Raw genomic sequence first — 20901 nt, forward strand, 5'->3', positions numbered from 1 at the left:
AAATGCAGACCCAAGGACCGCTACAGCCAAAGGAATTTATTGTGCTTTAGGTAGAGTCTGCAACATTCAATAGCTAACGTTTATGGAATATTTACTAGGTCCCCGCTAAGTATTTTGTATGCATTATCTTATTTTCATAACAATCCTATATGGCAGGCAGAATTACCAGTCTAATTCTACTGAAGTGAGTACCAGCTCTTAGGCCAGTAAGTGGCTGTACCCACAATAACCCGAGGCAATTGGACTCTGAGACCCCATGCCAAAAGAAACAATAGCCTGTGGATGCTATCCCACACACATAGATGCGGGTTTTTTTTTTTTTTTTTGGTCCCACAGTACTTTTAAAATCAGAATTAGCTTCTATGATGGGCAAAATAATGCCCTCCCCTCAAAGATGTCCACATCCTAATTCCTGGAATCTGTAAATATATATCACCTCACAAGGCAAAGGGACTTTGCAAAGGGGAGATTAGTCTGGATTTCCTAAATGGACCTACTGTAATCACAAAGGTCCTCAAAAGTGGAAGAGGAACAGGAGAGAGCAGAGGGAGAAGTCCGTGATGTGATAAAGACTCAACTCACCATTACTGACTCTGAGAAGCTGGACAAGGCAAGTAAACACCTTCTTCTGTAGAGCCTCCAGAAGAAATGCAGCCCTGCCCACACCTCCAGCTTAGCCTCATACTCATGTCAGACTTCTGACATACAGAACTATAAAATAACAAATCTATGGTGTTTTAAGCCACTAAAATTGTGGCAATTTGTACCTGTAGCAATAGAAAGCTAGCACAGCTGCTGGCATATAAATTGGAAGTTTTCACATAAAAACATTGAAAAATACATCTAGTGGTACCACACACGAGTGGCAGCTGCCCCCTTTAAACAAAGGATTTTTTTTTCCATGTCTCTGCAGTCCTCATTTCTCTCTTCTATTTACACCTGGTCTCATGTGTGTTCATTTATGTGGTCCAGCTAGCCCTTCTAGGTACTTAGGTTTTGGAACCCTGCCCTGAACTATACTGTTTCCCAAACAGTAATCAAATTTCAGCGCTTAAGATACAGGCATATAAATCCACCCTCTCTTAAAATGATTAACTCAGTTATTAGCAATTAATTTGTATAATGTGACCTATGGCTAGTTACTTCTCTGAAAATTGGGGGAAAGCTTATAGTACATACCCGCTACACCTATTGCGATGACAAAATGAGATACAAAATGTCTAGCGCATGGTAAGTCCTCAGCAGACAATAGATGTAATTAACATACTATTGGCTAATATTTGGGTTGTTTCTAATCTTTGGGAAATAAAGTTCCTGAACATACTATACTGATTTGTCTTCCATACAATTATTGCCCAAGGTTAAGTTTCTGGGAAGGTGAAGAACCAGTAAGTGGGACCAACCCCTTCGATGCGTTCGCAAGGGACCCCGGTGAAATTTTGTAACCCTCCGGCCTCAGCCGACCCGCGCTCCACGGCCCGCAGGGGGCGCCGCGGCCGTCCCGGCCCCGCCGGATGCTAATGAGGCTGGAGGCCCCGCCCCCTGCCGGAAGTGGCTGCGGCGGGAGGCGGGGCCTGCTGGTGAGGCCCTTCTGCCGTGCGGCAGCCATGGCGGCCTCTGAGGCGGCGGCGGCGGCGGGGTCCGCGGCTCTGGCCTCGGGCGCCCCGACCGTCCCGACGGCCGCGAGGGGAGCCGCCGCCGCCGCCTCGGGCCCGTGGGGGCCTCCCGGGCGACTGAAGGGCAGCCGGCCGCGACCCGCGGCGGCGAGGCAGCAGCCCGCGGGTCCGGCGCCTCCGGCCCGGGAGCTGATCCAGCCGTCGGTGAGCGAGCTGTCCCGGGCCGTGCGGACCAACATCCTGTGCACCGTGCGCGGCTGCGGCAAGATCCTGCCCAACAGCCCGGCGCTCAACATGCACCTGGTCAAGAGCCACCGCCTGCAGGTGAGCCCGCCGCGGAACGACGCCTCCCAGGGCCTGGCGCTCGGGGGCTCGGGCGCGCAGGGCGGCGCGGCCGGCGGCGGGGATTGCGGTGTGTGTGTGTGTGCGCGCGCGCGTGTGTGCGCAGCCCGGCCGGCGGGGTGTGTGTGTGTATGTGTGTGTGTGTGTGTGTGTGCGCGCGCGCGCAGCCCGGCCGGCGGGCATCCAGCCCTAGAACGGGCCAAACCGGCCAGGGAGTCCCGGCGGGGCAGAGTGGGAGCTAGCACGCAGGAACGCGCAGTCGGAAAACACTGTGTCATGTGGCTCTGCTGCCGGGCTCGGACGTGCCGGGACTCCCGGCCTCGGGCTTGGCGGCCCGGCCCCTGGACCCCTGCACCTCGGTGGTCCTCCGCAACTTCGTGAGGCCCGGACCGTCATCCCCAGCCTCTTGATGAGAAACAGGTTGCGCAGCCGGACGAGAGCTGGGATTTAAACCCCGTCTCTGCTTCGAAAGCCCGAGTTCTTTCCACCACACCCACAATGCCTCCCTGGGGCCTTCGGGTTCTGCCCGGTGTTTAGGAGGGAGCTGCAGATTTGCCTCGAGGCACCGCCAGTTAGGAGTTTCACGGTATTGGTAGAATCGGGTTGGCTCTGCACCGAGACCTAAGGGAAATTTCTCCCCGCAGATCTTTAAGAGGGGACCCGTACGTCAACATGACAGTAGTCTGAACATCGCCTCCACCGTCTGTAAAATGGGGCAGTGCGTTTTAACCTTTAGTGCACGTCTGCGGAAAATTTATGGAAAATCCAGATGTCCGGCCGCACCCTAGGCCTTTCAAGTTATAATTTCTCAGTCACTACAGTAGGAAGTTTCTTCCCACCACCTCTCGCTCACTTCGTTCGGTGCCAACAGCGACATAGTTACACAGCATGACACTCAAAGCAAAGTTTGGTGAATATGTAGCTTTTGATGGTCTGGATTCACTCGGGAGTAAGTTTGAATTACCTGGCGTGTTGCACGTCCCTGTCTGTCTGTCCTTCAGGTGCATCGTCCTTGGAAACTTCCTTAGAGTCGGGCCTCTGATGAGAATTGAATGAGCAGCAGGTTTGAGGCTATAGTCCCTAGTCGGGCAGACGTGTGGCCCAGGAGAGGCAATCCCCGTCTAGCACCATCGTTTTCCTGGGAAGATGGGGGAGCCCAGTCGGAAAAGTGGGTGGACCCTGGAGGCCCTCAGAATAGTTTGGGGTTTCTTCCAGGACCTGAGTGTAGTGACTCTTCACTGGTCTTCGGGAGTGGTCCTCAGTCCTGTGTTTTCTCTTTCGCACGAAATTTTACCGAAATCCTTCCTGGTCTTCGTATTTTCACTTCAGTGGGTGAACTGTGTATTGCTAGGAATTCTGCGTCAGCTTGGTTCCCTGAGCTCGTATAGGACAGCCGTCACCCACCATTAGAGTCATGTCCTCAGCGATCGACAGCCGAGACGCATTACGTCTGGAGTACAAGAGAAGCCACCGGTCCGACCAGGACCCTCCCGTGTTGGCCTGAATATCACTCTAACAAGCACTTGTCAACAGTTTTATTGTTCTTTTCTCTGGAATTGCTGTCTGCAGCTCTCTACTTCTCTAGACTTGGTGAAGCATAAAGGGCATTTACTCTCCAGGACTAGTTTGATAGCATACAACAGGTTTATTTCTAATTATGTTTTTAAAACACGTGACGTTTAGGAATTCTGAAGATACCAGTACATACACAAAACATACCAACACATATGTGATGTATAACACAATGTACAAAATACAAAATATAACAGGCTTAAGGAGTATGTTTGAGGCACACACAGATTTTGATAGTCAAATCTCTGCTTGGATTTGTCAAAGCAGCCGTATCTTCCCTTGCTGCTTCTGCTGCGTGAGGTCATTCTCCCACTTGCAAGGCTCTTTTCGGATGTCTCTTGTCTGAAGACAGCACAGTGAACTCAAGATCCCTTTCCAAACTAGAAATGTTGAAGGGAAAAATGGTCTCTGCTGAGTTTCCTTCATAGGTCACGAGGGACACCCGTTTCAGCAGGAATTAAAGAAATCTCACCCAGAACCGTCTCTCCCCGCCCCGCCCCCTCATCAAAGAGGCTCACTCTGCTGCCTTGTTCCGCCTTTCTAACCATAGCACCCAGCAACCCCCGAGCATCTGCTGTACCGGGGGAAAGGGGTTCGTTCTCTCACGAAGGCAACCTGTAGGACAGAACAGCCGCATCTGGACGAGGGTGCCCCAGCCCCAGTGTGGTGAATCTTACCCTTGCGCTGCATCCTGAGTAGAAGAAGGCTCTTGAGTTCAAACATCACTCTTGACGCTTGTCAGAGTACTAGAAGGAGGGAGGGAGGAGGGGAGGCCCGGGGACGCGAGCTGACTGGGGGATCCCTGTGGTTTTGAAAGCCATTTGGAGAGACCCCAGTATCCGTCAAGTGCGTGTGCCTACTTTCCGCCCTAAAGGTGGTCTGAGTGTATCTGCTTGGTGGGTTTGCATAATAGTCCGTGGAAAGTTTCCTTCACGTTCTCTTGGTTACAGCTACTTGCATAATTCTAGTTCTTTCTTAGTGGTTTTTTTTTTCTAGATTTTGATAATCTTTTATTCCCTTCCCCATCTGTTGCTGTATGGTTCTTATTTTCTTTTACAATTTCTTCACAAGATACCCTGCACTCAACCAAATAACTCCCTTCTTAATGTAAATAATTAACGAGCGCTTCTGAAGGGTGATGGGTAAGGATGGGGACTGATGCAAGGACGTGCTGCTTTTTGGTGTTATGTGGGTTCTTACGACCTATGTCTATATTCCATCTGCTGGAAGAAATTGGAAATACCCTGTCCAGCCTTGCCTACAGGGTTATCCTTGGGAAATGAAAGCTGGGGCTTTGAGGGAAAGGAAGAGTAGTAAATGGGCATTTCTCAATTGTTAGAGATTCTTTTATTCCTTGTGTTTGAAAGCAGTGAAGGGGACAGGAGGGCCCTTGAAGATTTTCTTGCCCAGCAGCATTTATATTTTTAAAGCATGGCTTCAAGGATTTTGTATTATGTTCAGTGCAAGATTTGCTTTGAATGATTTGCCAGGAAAGTTTTTTTTTTTGGTTTTGGTTTTGTTTTTTTTTAAAGCAAAGGGAAGGAAAGGTTCCAAGTTGCTCTATAGACTATACTGTACAAAGACTTCCAATTTTAAGTTTACAATAGGAGGACAAGAGAGCAAACTAATTGTTTCCTTGGATGCTTTCTTTGAAGGCAGTGAGGTGCTAGAATACTTTTGCCTCTTTTTCCCAATTTTTGCCACTATTTTTAGTCATTTCCTTTTATCCTTTCTCCTTAAAGTGTTTCCTTCCTCCTCCTTTTCTCTTCTTCTGTTTACTTTTTTCCACCTTATTTTTTGATTGTTTCATCTCAGTTTTTCTTTTTTCAAACTCTTTACGTAAAGTGTTTCATAAACATTTTTCAAATTTTTTTTTTTTTTACTTTCAAATACTTTGTATGTAACATTTACCCAAAAAAGGAAGAACACAAAAAAGATAAATCACAAAGAGTCTGGTGAATTTTGTTCTTGAACATATATAGAGAATGCCAGAACAAAACGTCACTTTGTCACTGCAGTTCACGTGGTATTGTGCCATCACCATTTCTAATCTTCCCCATTCTCATCTCAGCCTTCCTACCCCTTGAGCTTTCTGTCTCCGGCTGGAATGGGAAGAAAGCCCAGGAGCTGGGTGGAGAGGTGGCGATGGGGAGGGTTGAGGGGTTGGCCCTCAGAAAGCAGGAAAGTGAACAGTATCACGTTGTTGCTGTGCCTGTAAAAAGGCATTGGGGGTTCCAGGTATCCTGGTGCGGCTCTCTGTAGTGTTTCATCCTGGTGCATGATACAGATTTGGCTTAGATGGCCTCTTGAACAGAGTCAGTATAACGCTCCAGGTTTTTCTGGACCGTTTACTCCGTTCAAAGCATTCTCACATGCAACAGAACATACAAAAACATTCCTCCCCTTGAAAAGTTTGGAAGATTTTAAGTAGCCGCTGTGGACAAGACGGGTAAAAAGCAGAAAGAGGTAAATGACAGAAGAGAGAGGTAATGCAAAGCTATATAGTAAGGGACTTTGAATGTCTCAAGTGAGAGAAGTTCAGACTCGGGAAGATTTGGGTGTCACTAGAAATGTCAGAGTGAGGTAATGACATAATCAGAGCTATAGTGTAGAAAAATGAATCTGGCAAACTGAATGAAAAAGAGATTGAGGTTCTAGAAGTTGGTTGGGAGGTCAATGATAAAAGTGCAAACCGCGAGTCAGGACGACATCAACTAATGGTGATGGCAGCGAGAAAGGAAAGGGAGGGAGATGGTAGAAAACCTGTCAAGAAAAGTAATTGCCAACACTTGGAAGCAACCCAGATGCTTCCTAGTCAGTGAGTGGAAAATGAACTGTGGAACCTCCAGAGGATGGCGTATTCTTCAGCACTAAAAAGAAGTGAGCGATCCAGCTGTGAAAAGACATGGAGGAAATTTAGATACACGTGTAGACTAAACAAAAGAAGCCAATCCGAGAAGGCTGCATTACCGTATCATTCCCACCATACAACATTCTTGAAGAGGGCAAATAAGATTAGTGGTCGTCAGGATGGGTTTAAGGGGAAGAGGGTTGGGGCCTCTGGACAGGTCAGGGGGTTGAGCGTCTGATTCTTGATTTCAGCCCAAGTCACCATCCCAGGGTTGGGGGACCAAGCCTCGCATTAGGCTCTGCACTGAGCATGGAGCCTGCTTAAGATTCTCTCTCTCTCTCTCTCTCTCTCTCTCTCTCTGTCTCTCTGTCTCTCTGTCTCTCTGTCTCTGTCTCTTTCTCTCTTTCTTTCTCGCTCTCTTTCTGTCTCTTTCCCTCTGCCCCTCTCCCCCACTCACTACCTCTCTAAAAAAATGAATAAATTTTAAAAGTGGGGAGAGAGTTATCAATAAGTGTAGCACAGAGGATTTTTAGGGCAGTGAAAATACTCTGTGAGAACGTAACAGTGGATACATGTCATTACACATTTGTCAAAAGCCGTAGAATATACAACAGCAAGAATGAATTCTAATATAAACTCTGGATTTTAGGTAATAATAATAATAGGTCATTGTAGGTTCACTGATTGTGATAAATGTACCACTCTGATGGGGGAATAATAGTTAATAGTGGAACAGACTGTACGTGTTTGGGGAGGTAGGGGTAGCTGAAAACTCGTGCTTTCTACTCCGTTTTGCTGTGAACCTGAAACTTGTCTAAAAAATAAGTTCATTAATTTTTTAAAAAGTGAACAGGAATATGAGAACATGATTGGGAGTTTGAAAAGGGATAATAAAAGGATTGCTAAGCAGAATTGAGTATGGATTAGAAGTGAGCATGAATTTTGTAGTGACCCTGCAGGCAGTTTTGTGGAACGTTGGACAGCCTGAGCATTGGAAGGGACCATCTTCCTGGCATATCACTAAGAGGAATTTGATGATGGTCAGGTGAATGAAGGATTTTTGAGTCTTCCTAATATTCTCCCCACGTTTCGTTTTCTTTTGCTGATAACACTAGGTGGAAAAAATATAAGTTAATTGAAAGTATGCCGTTAAAAACACAAAACAAAACACTAGATGAATTGGTGAATAGGATGAGTTTGGTGATGAGAGATGACATCAGTTGTCATTAAAGCTGCCAGATGCCAGTGTTCTAACAAAAGAGCCTTTCAGTCATACTTTCACACGTACAATATTTAATGTAAAGTACTTGTTTAGATTAGGTCATTGGCATTAAGTTGGCAAAAACCGAAAGAAGAAACAAAACTCTCCACAGCAAATAACTCAGCAATAATAACTAATTGATCATGTGATAAGCACTGTTCTAAACCCTATTATGCCTACTTTACAGATAAGGAAACCTTCATTTTCTCAAGGTCACAGGAAAGTGACAAGGTAGAGAATTCAAACCATGGCAGTCAATATTCCAGAACCTGTGGGCTTAACCACGACACCCAAGGTTCTTAAGCTAGGTTGCACTTTGGGATCATATGGGAAGATTTAAAAACCAAATATGGATCCCTGGGTGCCTGGGTGGCTCAGTCGGTTGAGCATTTGACTCTTGATTTCGGCTCAGGTCACGATCCCAGGGTTGTAGGATCGAGCCCCACATCAGGCTCCATGCTCCTCACAGAGCCTGCTTAAGTTCTCTCTTTTCCTCCCTCCCCCTTCCCTGCCCCCGCTTGCCTGCACACAGTCTCTCTCTCATGAATGAATGAATGAATGAATGAATGAAGTAAAACATTAGATAGGTAGGTAGATAGATCCCTAATCTGCATCCCAAACTAATTATATAAGAATACCTGGAGTTGGAACCAGGCAGAAATACTTTTTTGAATCTCGTGATTTTTCAGAGGCCCCCCCAGGGTTGAAAACCTGTCCTACCCTGGACTGCCTTTCTAAAAATGCTCTGCATTTAGCATGCACTTGCTCTCTTCTTTAAGCATTAAGGTAATAGGAGGTGGTGTACAAACTAGTTTCTGCCCTTAAGAAATTTAGTTGGGGAGGGGCGCCTGGGTCACGTGGTCTGTTAAGCTTCTGACTCTTAATCCCTGCTCAGGTCACAATCTCACAGTTGTTGAGTTCGAGCCCCAAGTCAGGCTCTGCGTTTACATTGTGGAGCCTGCTTGGGATTCTCTCTCTCCCTGTCCCTCTCTGCCCCTCCCCTGCTGTCTCTCAAAAAATAAACTATAAAAAAAGAGAGAAATTTAGTTAGGGAGACAGGAACTCTAGGAGAAAAGGATGGTATTTAAGATAGCTTAAGTTAGTTACTATCTTGGAATTCAAACAAGAAATAGGTCCCTAGATCTGGGTGGTAAGCAGAACAAGGGAATGTTATTTACTGAGAATGTGATCTGGCCTAGGCTTTATGCTAATCTAGTACAAGATAATCCTGAGAGTTAACTATAGTATCTGTCTTAAAAATGAGTAAACCGGTTCAGAGAGGTTAAATCCCCTGTCCAAGGCCACGCCCCTAATTGCTGGTAAAAATGGTATACAGGGCTTTCAATGCCAAATGGCTTTTTCTACCATTGCATCCTGCCTGAAGGGAGCCAGGGGGATATGGGACAAACTGGGCCTTCATAGAAAGTGCAGTTGGAAGTGAGAATAATACGAGTCTGTACGAGTCTGAGTAGGGTGGTGGATGAAAAGGGAGCAGAAAAAGACACGTCTGTAATTGGAGATTGGAGGTATAACACACCTATAGGTGAGAGATACAGACAAGTTTTTGGAATATCAAGTGTGCTACCAAATTAGAAAACAAAGGAAAACTATTTAAGGGACCATTTAACCCAAATGCATATGAATGTCTAGACAGTACAGTAGGATTATAAAAGGATGGACCAGTGTGGAAGACCTGGAGAACGAATTGAATTTAATATGGAAAGATAAATTATGTTATTGATAAATAAAAAAAAAAAATAGCTTCTTTTCTCCTCTCAATGAGTGGACACAGACTCAACAAGATCAACATGCTCCTCTTGGGATCCACAGGGAAGGCAAAGAGGAGTCTTAGCCACCTGGTTATTCATTCCTCCCTTCTCCCGAAATGTGGATGGGAGAGAAGGAAGTGGACATGTTCCACAAGTATGAGTCCTTTCTCATCAGAACACTAGATAAGCAGAGTATCTGTGTGCTGCAGCAGCACGTGAGGCCCAAGTGAATGAGGACTTCGACCACGTCCACTTTGACCTCAGTCTGTAGTTTTTAAGTGATTAAGTTCTTCTTTCCAGCTTATCTCTTCACCCGGGCACAAGACCCAGCAGGCATAGCATCCCAAGATGGAGACCCTAGCAACAGGGACCGCCTTCACACCAGTAAGACCCCCACGTGACTGACCCCAGGACAGTGATCAACCTGACCTTCACTGCCCACCCGCACGTACCTTTGTCTCACATTTTCCTTACATAAACCTGGAAGTATTTTCAGCACTTTGGAGACAGTCTTTGAGACACTAGTCCACTGTCTTCCCAGTTCTGGCCTCACTGAAATAAATCCCTTTCTGGTTTCTCCACCACTTGGCTCTCTGCCTGTGGATTTTGTTAGCGGCAAGTGGCCCGACCTGATCTCTTTGGGACCCCCAGAGCCAGGTGCTCTTGTACCCGTGAGTCCTGTTGTTTCCAGTGACCTATAGAGAGGTCCTTCCCCACCCCTCACCCCCCTACCCCCGCCACTGCCACCACCATCCCCTTCCTTTAGGGCCAGACGGGAATTACACTGGAGGTCATGGGTACCTTACCCCTGTGGTATGTGGGCTCATCAAGGGCACCGAGACAGAACGCTTCAATTTAAATGAAGTCACCCGTTATTTTAAACTCCCAGCCAAAAAGTTAATCACGTACTTAATAACAAAGGATTATTAGGACGACATGATGTATGTAAAGTGCTTAGAACGGTGCCTGACACAGTAACAAAAGCTCTAATAGTACAGATGATTAAAATGGTTATTAAATTTCACACATAGTACAGTGCCTGTGTTCACGCTGTTGTATAAAAAGTTGTGTCAACTAGCTTCAGCTACTTCAGGGGGCAGCGTGATGACCCGAGAAAGTCAGGATGCTGTCGGGAAGGCCTAGACCACAATCAAAGGAGGTTTTTTTCAGGGGCTCCCACTAATTGAGGGTGGGATGAAAGGGAAGGGAAGAATTAGGGATGATACCAAAATCTTGAGCCTCAGAAACTGTGAATATACACTTACGAACAGAGAGCCTGGCTTTAAGGAGAGAGATTTTGAGTTTAGAAGGAAGAGTTCTAAAGGAACGGATAGAAGGTTTTTAAACAACGTAGGTTTTTTGTTTTGAAAATTTTTAACAGGGGCAGCTGGGTGGTTCAGTAGGTTAAGCATCCAAATCTTGATTTCAGCTCAGGTCATGATCTCACGGTTCTGTTCATGGGATCGAGCTATACATTAGGCTTAGTACTGACAGCTCGGAGCCTGCTTGGGATTCTCTCTCGTTCTCTCCCAAAATAAATAAACTTAAGGAAAAAATTTAACAGATTTATTGAGCTACAGTTTCTTCACCGTGTACTTATTTTAAGTGAATAATCTAGTTACTTAGTAGATTCACATGGTTGTGCCACAAGCACCACGATCCAATTTAGAGCGTTATTAACCCTTAAAAGATCCCCAAGAAAAAGTCATTTTTTGTTTCTGCTCCCAGCCAGTTCTGTTGGGTTTTTTTGAAAATAAGCGCTCAAAGTAACTTTTTCTTTTGCAGGATGGCATAGTAAATCCAACAATAAGAAAAGATTTGAAAACCGTACCGAAATTCTACTGTTGTCCAATTGAAGGATGCCCCAGAGGCCCTGACAGACCATTTTCTCAATTTTCTCTCGTAAAACAGGTATTTTACTTGTCTTAATGTACTTCTCTGAGGATGAGGCACAGGTGACGTAAACCTAGCGTGCAATCCAATCTCTTTCCAAATGTGACTGGAGAACTCTGGGAGAGAGCTGCTTGTGGGAATAGCCGGCTGCCCAAGAGTCTCCCTGGCGGGGAAAGCGTGAGTGGGGGTACCGCGAGTGGAGGAGACGTAGCTTGTTGTGGAGGTGAAGATGTCCGGGAGTGGGTTTGGAGGAGAGACCAGAAGACTGCTTCCTCAGCAAATGAGAAATGTGTGTCCAGCTGTCTCGTGTGACCCCGGGTGCCTCTGAGGCCAGAGGCGCAAAGGCACGTAGGAAACGGTCTCCTGAGGGAGCACGTAGCCGCGGAGGTCAGGCAGAGAGTTCCAGCAGCAGCCACCTTAGGGAGGGGGCCCGGCGAGTGGGGACAGAGGTGCCTTAGGACTGGCAGAGCCTGGCGGCTGCGAGCCTTCCCCCAGCGTCTGCTGGAGGGTCCCGAGGAACGCGTGGCGGACCCCCCCCCGCCGCCTGCGACACTCGTCTGGAACCCCTAAACGGTGGTCCCAGGAAGTTTTTGCCAAACCGTCTCCCGCTTTTCCCAGAGCAGGAGTGACTAGGAGAAGGGGCGCGTGACAGACCGCAGCCTTCCCGCTTCTCCGTTCTCCTGGCGCAGACCGGCTGCGGTCTGTCCTGTGAGGTCAGCGCTAATTCGGGCGTGCGGGTCGCGTCTGGAATGCTTTGGGCGCTTGCGGTTGCCCACTCTCCCCCCCTGTGTTCTCCCCAGCACTTTATGAAAATGCACGCCGAAAAGAAGCATAAGTGTAGTAAGTGCAGCAACTCCTACGGCACCGAGTGGGACTTGAAAAGGCACGCCGAGGATTGTGGCAAGACCTTCCAGTGCACGTGCGGCTGTCCCTACGCCAGCAGGACCGCCTTACAGTCCCACATCTACCGAACTGGCCACGAGATCCCTGCAGAGCACAGGTAAAGGGGAAGGAGTGCCGGTCCGCAAGTCAGTGGCTGTGGGAAGAGTTTCAGGTGAAACTTCTGGAGAGCCGCTGTCGCGGGCAGAGAGGAGGAAGGACGGAGACAAGACGTGATGTGGAAGAAGGGAACTTTCGGGAGAGCAGAGCTTTTCGGCAGGACTAGGAAAGGATCCGCACCCGCCTGACCCGGTTCTTCCTTATTCCTTCCCGGTTAAAAATATCCACTTCCAGCATTTCTGTCAGAGGGATGTTAGAGTGTTGAGTTCACTTTTACCATAAAACTGTACCTCATTTTAAAGGTCAGCTTTATATTTGGAGTAATAGCTTCCTACTTTAGGAACAGTAAAGGTTGCATTATATAATCTGTTCGCTTCCTTATGCTTCCAGAGCTAAGCTAAGCTGAGTTCTGGTACTTGGACGTATACCCAAAAAAGGAGGCGCTGTCTCCTTCCCTACTCACGTGTTTCTCTGCCCGCCATCACAGCAGGCCGAGTTCTCAGAGAGTCGCGGAGGGAGGTCTCCTCTTCACCCGGTGAAGTCTGACCTCTGCCGTGGGTGTGGGGGGCAGTGTTTGGAAGCAGCTGAGGAGACGGCCCCCGGGTTGAAGACAGCTGCAGCTTACGCTCATTTTTCTCTTTTCACTCTGTCATTGCTTTCAGGGACCCACCTAGTAAGAAAAGGAAAATGGAAAACTGCCTGCACAGCCAGAAGCTGTCCGGTAAGACCACCGAGTCACTGAGCAGTCAGCCAGCTCCAAGACCACACACTCAAGAACTAGAAACTTCAGAAATAAAACTAGTCACTACTTTTGAAGACTCTTGCAACTCTAATGCCGGAAAGCAGACTCTTACGACACCTCCAAGATGCCCTCAGAAGTTGCTTTTACCCAAGCCCAGAGTGGCTCTGGTGAAACTTCCTGTTCTGCAGTTTTCTCCCACGCCTGTCTTTGTGCCTACAGCCGACTCCTCGGCCCAGCCCGTGGTGTTGGGCGTGGATCATCAGGGTTCCGCCCCGGGCGCTGTGCACATACTGCCCTTGTCGGTCGGAACCCTGATCCTCGGCCTGGATTCAGAGGCTGGCTGTCTCAAGGAGAGCCTCCCTCTTTCAAAAATCGTGAATCCTGTTGCTCTGGAGCCAGTTAGTACAGGTGTTCAGGTGAACTTGGGTAAGAGCCTGTCTAATCCTTTACAAGAACTAGGAAACACATGTCAGAAGAATGGCATTTCTTCAATCAACGTGCAGACGGACCTGTCTTACGCCACACAGCACTTCATACCTTCCTCCCAGTGGGCCGGCCCTGATTCCTCCGTATCTTCCTGTTCTCAAACGGATTTGACGTTTGGTTCCCAAGTCTCCCTTCCCATTAGTGTTCACACTCAGACATTCTTACCCGGTTCTAAGGTAACCTCTTCCATAGCCGCTCAGACTGACACGTTCGCAGATGCCTGTTACCAGCCAGGTGGGATCTCCAGAGAAACCCAGACCAGCGGGATGCAGAGTCTGACAGATGGCCGAGTCCAGATGGACCAAGCTGTAATGGGTGGAGACATTTTTGAGAGCGTCCATTCATCCTACGGTGTTTCCACAGACAATATCATAAGCAGCAGCCTAGTAGCAGGGACTGTCACTCATGGTTTGTTACCTCAGAACCACCCTAAGACTTTAAATCAAGATATTGAGAAATCTGCACCGATTATAAACTTCGGCGCACAGCACAGTATGCTTCCTTCACAGAACATGACGGATAATCAGACCCAGACGATGGATTTATTAAGTGATTTAGAAAACATCTTGTCAAGTAACCTGCCTGGTCAGACACTGGACAGTCGTAGTCTTTTGTCTGACCCGAATACTGGACCTGACACCCAGCTCCCATCTGGCCCAGCCCAGAATCCCGCAATCGATTTTGATATCGAGGAGTTCTTTTCCGCCTCAAATATCCAAACTCAAACTGAAGAGAGTGAGCTTAACACCATGACCACTGAGCCGGTCTTGGAATCTCTGGACATAGAGACCCAAACTGACTTCTTCCTTGCGGACACCTCTGCCCAGTCCTATAGCTGTAGGGGAAATTCGAACTTCTTAGGCCTCGAAATGTTTGACACGCAGACACAGACAGACCTAAACTTCTTCTTAGACAGTAGCCCCCATCTGCCTCTGGGAAGTATTCTGAAACACTCCAGCTTTTCCGTGAGTACGGATTCGTCTGACACAGAGACCCAGACCGAAGGAATGTCCGCTGCTAAAAGCATACCTGCCGTAGAGAGTAAAGTTCAGTTGAACAGCACAGAAACACAGACCATGAATTCTGGCTTTGAGACCCTGGGCAGTTTGTTCTTCACCAGCAACGAAACGCAGACCGCATTGGACGACTTTCTTCTGGCCGATTTGGCCTGGAACACAATGGAATCTCAGTTCAGCTCTGTAGAAACCCAGACGTGTGCGGAACCACACACGGTCTCCAACTTCTAAACGTGAAGTCTGTGCGCGGGTCGGCCTTTACAGTTTCCTTCCGGGTTCAGCGAATGGAGGGTAGGACGACAGTGTTAACGCCGTTGAATGTAGTTCCTGATGCGTTTACTTGGGTCCTTGGAGGTTCTTTGCCTTTTGTACTTGTAAACATGAAATTTGTGTATAAATGTGAGTGTATTATAAAGCGTAAGATGTTGATCTAAAAATGATTGTTTCTGTGTTGCCTCCATTTGCCCTCTCACAGTTAGTTGTCCCATCTTAAAAGAACAAGAGTGTCTCACACCTGTAAAACCCATCTAGCACTTAGCTGAAGCCAAGCTTACCAGGTCCTAGGGTACAGACTTTTCAAATCTGCAAAACATTTCAGTTGAAATGTGACTCGCTTGACTTAAATTGCACCTAAAATATCTGACGGTGTTGGAGAGAAGTTCCTGTTTCCTGAGAGTAAATCTAAAGAACTCGGACGCCACGCAGCAGATTTGGGCACGAGTGCTTAGGTGGCGTGGGGCTCCTGCCGCCTGCAGCTTCGTCGGCTTTGACCTCTCCCTTTTTTTCTGACTTGGAGACCAAGGAAAACTACAGCCAGCTTTAGCTTTTGAGACCGTCTTCAGGTAACCAATGCTTATTCTTCCTCCACACGAACCAGGAGTGATCCCACCGTAAGTGTACCGTACTTGCCTCACAAGACGCGTTTCTGAACAATTACTGCTTCAAGAAGTAGCGGCCAGCCCTCAGTGTAAATAGAGATCCTTCTGGTCTAAGTGACCGTCCGTCATCCCAGCCGCGGAAATGCCGCGTTGTGGAATCGTGCCCAGTTAGCTCATCCTGGAGTGTGCCCTGTGAACACCCCTGCTGCTCTCCCCAGTAGGCGAGGGGGGGCGCTCCAGAGCTGCTTCTCAAAGTGGACCCATAGGCTGGATCTGAGTTGTGTCTAAATGTTAAGAAAAACAATAATGGAGAGCGAAGAGGCCATTCCCCCCTAAATCTCCGTACTTTGTGTAAGCTTGAATAGGGCAAGAGTGCAATCAATTATTCTCAAGTGAATCTTCATCCACCTCTCATCTTTTCCTGGAGTAAGGAAAGACATTGGCCCAGCAAGGGTAGTATTTGTGCCTTGAGGATAAGAAGTACGTAACAGATCCACCCGCATTATGGGATTCCACATTTTGTTGCTTTATTTAGACAGCAATACCAGTCTTCAAAGAAGATGAAGACCAACTACTTCAGTAATCAAGAACATCCACGTTTTTAGTTGGGAGCATGGCCAGGTACGCTCTGGAGGTTCTCTCTCTTCAGGAAATCAGGAATTCTTGGTTGTTGGCCAACTTTCAGTCAAGGAAAAATCGGTGCAGCCCCTAAGTTTTCTAAGTTTATTTAAAAAAAAAAAAAAAAGTTCCTTCTGTGGCACATGCTTATGCTGCTGAAGACTAAACCCTCAAAATAAAACCTAAGGAGTAGACTAATAACTCATTAAATGGATGATATTAGTATTAATTCCTGTCCCATAGAATAGTTGGTAGTGAATCAATAACTTATCCAGGACGGATGAACCTAACCTGATAGATAAAAGTTTGCTGTGGTCACAGTGGCCTATGAATATGGGTTTCAAAACAGACATAAAGCCTTAACTTAGAATTTCATTATGTTTTAGAACTGTCACTGCCTTAATGTTCAAACATTTATTTAAGTTCTCCTAGTCAGGGAGAAATGCATGTTCGTTTATGGCTTTTTGTAAATACAAATGCAGTGATGTTTGGCTTTAAACAAAAATGTGTTTTGTTTTGTTTTGTTTTGTTTTGTTTTGTTTTGTCTGTGTGGAAATGTTTGTTAATTCAGCCAGTAGAGTTACTTACAGAAAATTGGAGCATGTCGTAGATCTTCATGTAAAGTAAGAACTGTTTCCCTCCCAAACCTTAGTTACCTGAATTGTCCTATGATTATTCGTAAAAAATGAAATCCTGTGATTAAAGAGAAGTGAGAATTCTACCTTTTTTTGTGTGTGTGAATTCTTTGACATACGCATAATGTGACCTATTTTGTTGCCTTGACATTTCACAGACCCCTTAGCTTCCGATAGTCACAGGATCAAATGGTTGTGCCTAGTTATGTTCATTACTGTTTTACCTTTGTCAGCGACAATATACTAATTTTCCTCGTAGAAAATGAAAAGACAATCCATTACCAAACTTTCTATTATGATGTAGAGTTTTTATTTAAGAAAAGCTATATACCTTAGGATTTCATTTGTTGGAGAATTTTGAAGGGAATTACCCCCAATTCATGCATTTGCCAATTCATGACCGTTTTATTTACTTTTTTTAAATGTTTATTTTTGAAAGCATGCAAATGAGGGAGGGGCGGGGACAGAGGATCCGAAGCGGGCTCTTTGCTGACAGCAGAAAGCCCGACGTGGGGCTTGAATTTACAAACCACGAGACCATGACCTGAGCTGAAGTGGGACGCTCGAGCAACTGAGCCAGCCGGGTGCCCCCAAGTCACGGCCATTTTATAATGGGGTCCCTTTTATCTTTGTAAATAATGTAATGCTAGCTTAAGAGCAAAAACGAGAGGGTTACAACATGAGTAGTTCTTTGCTTAGTCACTGATTTGTGAAAAGCCAGATCAGTATGTTTCTGATTCCTTGATATAAAGGGGAAATGAAAATAGAAAAATTTGTGGACTTACCTGAAAGATGCTGAGTAAGGTTTGAGGCTACTTTTGATCAGAGGATAATGTAAGCATGTCAGTCTAGTGAAGTTGAATTGTTTTATTAATAGTGGCAAGTGACAGGGTGATACTTTCGTGTAATCCTTTATGGCCTCAGTTTTAGATGGTTCATCTTAACTCCAGTCCAAACCTCACCAAAACCTGCCATCTACTATTGACTCCAAGGAGCATTTACTATCTGGTATATTTAAAGCAGTGCTTCTCACACTGGTCTTCCAAAGGCTTTTAAAGAAAGAGGAGGAGGAACTTGTACCTTTGGGGATTTAGGGATGAAGAAGTCTCAGGTGTTTATGCAGTTTCAGTTTCCTTACATTTCACAGTATACGTGTGTGTGTTCCCATTGGAAGTGCGTTATAGTGTCACCAGATCTGTCGCTAGGAAAGCAGATCGGTCTTTTGGTTTCATACTCCCAACATCTAAAAGACTGTCAGATGACAGGAATTTCCCTCTAGTTTCTTCAGCAAGATGTTGGCTAGTGTAATGTTCTTATGGCCAAGAAGGTAGTCAACTAAATACCCTTGTTTTGCAGCGTTTAAATCCAAAGAGGTCTTTCCGTTGTATGAACACTGTTAACAGACACCCTGATGTATTATTAGCTTACGTATTAGGAGAGGCAGGCTAAAGATGAAGGGGATTCCCAGTTTATGAGTGTTCTCAAACTAACACTACTATTTTGAGAGAGCACGAGCAGGGAAGGGGCAGAGGGAATTCCAAGCAGGCTCCACACTGTCAGCGCAGAGGCCAACGTGGGGCTCACGCTCATGAACCATGAGATCGTGACCTGAGCCGTAATCAAGCCAGTCCCTTAACCGACTGAGACACCCAAGTGCCTGCAGTACACTTAAAAACGTGCACGTTTGAAAGGAACAAATGTCCAAACCATGTGAGTAAATAAAAGCATTGTCTATAGTACTTGAACTGGAAGAGTACCAATAGTCATTCATTTGTTTCAACAAGCTTGAGGAAAAAACCTCTATGTTTTATACTGCCTTACTAATAACAAAATATACACATTTGTAACTTTGTTCTAAGTCCACAAAGTAGTGATGGTTGCATAGGAGAAACTTTGCCAAGTTTTGATACTTGATTGTAAAGCAGGTTAATATTATAGGTCAGGATGCTACAAAAAAGAAACAACAAAACAGAATAAGTGATATCTTTTTTAGTTTATCGCGAAATGGTCAAATATTTGAAAAAACGAAAACCTTTGAAAGGAAAATGTATCTCCTTCATGACTTTATCATTCTCAAAACTATACATGTCATTTCAATGTGAACAAAGGTTTTTTTGTTTTGGTTTTTTATTTTATTTTTATTATTATTATTTATTTATTTATTTATTTATTTATTTTTTTGCATAAAGGCCTGAGCTTATTAGCATGGTATAATGTCAATAAGACCTTGTTCCAAGCTTGGAATCTTCTTCCTGCTTTTGCTTACAGCTTTTTATCCTTCCCTTCCTGGTGATCTCTAAATAACTACCATAATAAGTAGCTCTCTGACATTCCATTTTCCTGAAGTGACATTACAGAAATCAGTCATGAGGGTTGGGTGAATAGGCACAGAAACTAAGCCTACAGAGTCATGAACAGTATCAGAACTGGTGGTGTTTATCCCAAATTAAATGTCTGATTTCTAGTTTTCTTCAGAACACATGCACGTTAAAACAAATAAAATTGGTAATAGTCCTGTAGTGCTGAAAATATGGCTTACAGTATGTTTTCAAGTTAACAGTAGAAGTTTTCATAAGCAGACAAATAGTTTGATTTTAAAAGATACACAGGGAAGAAATGTCTGTAGGTTGAGCTAAATCAGGAACAAGAACTATTTTCACATATACGTGCCACGTTTTGCCGGGGGCTAGTAAGGAGTGGTATCCACGGTATTGGCAGCCTCTTAATATTCACACTGCTTTAGCATGAGCAGTGGATGTTAGGAGTATTGCTTATACAGTAAGGAATTCTGAACAATGGCATTAATTTTTTTTTTAAGTTTATTTATTTTGAGAGAGAGAGAGAGGATAGAATCTCAAGCAGGCTCTGTGCTGCCAGCACAGAGCCCAATGCAGGGCAGGGCTCGAACCCACAAACTGTGAGATCATGACCTGAGCCAAACTCGAGAGTCGAACACTTAACCACCTGCGCCACCCACGCACCCCTCTACAATTTTAAGAGGACAGTCATTCATTAAAGGGAAATGATCCACTTATTTATATTTGATTTGATCAATACATTCAGAAAAATCACGTATCTCTGTTGGCGTTTTACGTACATTACCTCTTCATCTTCACCACGTCCTGTGTCTGAAATTGTTTCCAGCTTAGAGGAAGGAATGGCATTCTCCAGCCTTCTTCCTGCCTTATGTGGTCTCCAGCTATTCCATACCTGGGAATTGACCTGACTGAACACACTCTGTTGATTGGTTTCTCCTTGGGTTGTGGGAGAAGATGATCCTTGACACCCGTGCATTTGCTCAGGATAAAGAGACGGATACCCAGAAGGGGCTTAGAACTCTTAGAACAGTGCCTTGTAAATTCAAGGGGATTCTTGCATCGTGTGGCTAATAGAACTCCGGGCCGAGTAGTCTGGACGGCAAGAGCGTGGCACTGAGGGTCTCCTGGCACCAGGGTCCCATGAGCCTGGCAGACAGTGGGAGAGTGTTCCCTATGGTACCAGGGATAGCCCTGATATGCCCTTGGTCACAGCCATAGGAGCCCCTCAGTTTATTCCCCACCTTGCTTCTCAATACCCCCCAAATGCAGCACCAAGATGGCACAAGCACTGGACCCCAAAGAGCCCCAGATGTGAAGCCTCGAGTTATGCAACTTGGCCTTCTTGGCCAGCTGGGGGTACCCACCGAGAGATAGGCTGGGCTTCTGTGGTCTCTCTAGGTCCTGAAGCTCTTGAACTTGGAGGGAGGGAGAGTGAAAACCAATGTGATTCTGGGTTCAAATAGTTTCATAACATGGTGCTTGAAGTACGGGTAAATTTCACAATAATACAAAGGATAAATAGAATAAAGCTAAAAATGAGGGTAAGTCTCCCTGAGGAGCCAAAGTCCCGCATACTCGTCCAAATGTAGCCAGACCTTCTGATTTAAAGTCTTCCCTTCGCCCTTCAAAAGTGCCACTCCCTCATCTCTCTGTCAGGACATCTGTCTGCCCAGGTCTCCCACCCCTCCAGCCCCTCCCTTGCTTCACCCAGACCCTCAGCAGCACCCCCAGGCCTCAGCCTGGCATCATCCAGAAGGTGACCTTGGGCCCTGCAGGAGCCCTGGGTCAGGTGCTGCCACAGTTCCATCCGGTGATTTATAAGGTTTCGAGAAAAATAGGAGTTTGGAAAGTCTTGTTAATGACACATCCCAAACTAATACAAGAAATGAAACACAGCCCCGCTCT

At 46.0% G+C, this 20901-nt stretch overlaps 1 protein-coding gene and 1 long non-coding RNA gene across 2 annotated transcripts; one reads left to right on the plus strand and one right to left on the minus strand.

The window, feature by feature from the left end:
- The first annotated feature begins 1577 nt into the window (after positions 1-1577).
- Positions 1578-16764, plus strand: ATMIN (ATM interactor). The gene is made up of 4 exons (XM_053906691.1): positions 1578-1940; positions 11197-11322; positions 12105-12304; positions 12966-16764. The coding sequence occupies exons 1-4, from the start codon at positions 1608-1610 to the stop codon at positions 14776-14778; spliced, it is 2472 nt and encodes an 823-aa protein (XP_053762666.1). The 5' UTR covers positions 1578-1607; the 3' UTR covers positions 14779-16764.
- LOC128778192 (uncharacterized) lies at positions 5482-12969 on the minus strand. The gene is made up of 2 exons (XR_008423591.1): positions 12767-12969; positions 5482-6423 (listed from the first exon to the last, which is right to left on the minus strand). It is a non-coding gene; the product is annotated as an uncharacterized LOC128778192 (long non-coding RNA).
- Positions 16765-20901: the final 4137 nt, after the last annotated feature.

Source organism: Panthera pardus, unplaced genomic scaffold (genome assembly GCF_024362965.1).
Source record: "Panthera pardus isolate Hobbes unplaced genomic scaffold, ASM2436296v1 HiC_scaffold_19, whole genome shotgun sequence".
NCBI classification, from domain to species: domain Eukaryota; kingdom Metazoa; phylum Chordata; class Mammalia; order Carnivora; family Felidae; genus Panthera; species Panthera pardus.

Excerpts from the sequence above, each read along its gene's own strand:
- ATMIN (XM_053906691.1), top strand. The coding sequence starts at position 1,608 with ATGGCGGCCTCTGAGGCGGCGGCGGCGGCGGGGTCCGCGGCTCTGGCC. Across the intron at positions 11,323-12,104 it reads AATTTTCTCTCGTAAAACAG|CACTTTATGAAAATGCACGC; the intron begins GTATTTTACTTG and ends TGTTCTCCCCAG. Across the intron at positions 12,305-12,965 it reads GAGATCCCTGCAGAGCACAG|GGACCCACCTAGTAAGAAAA; the intron begins GTAAAGGGGAAG and ends CATTGCTTTCAG.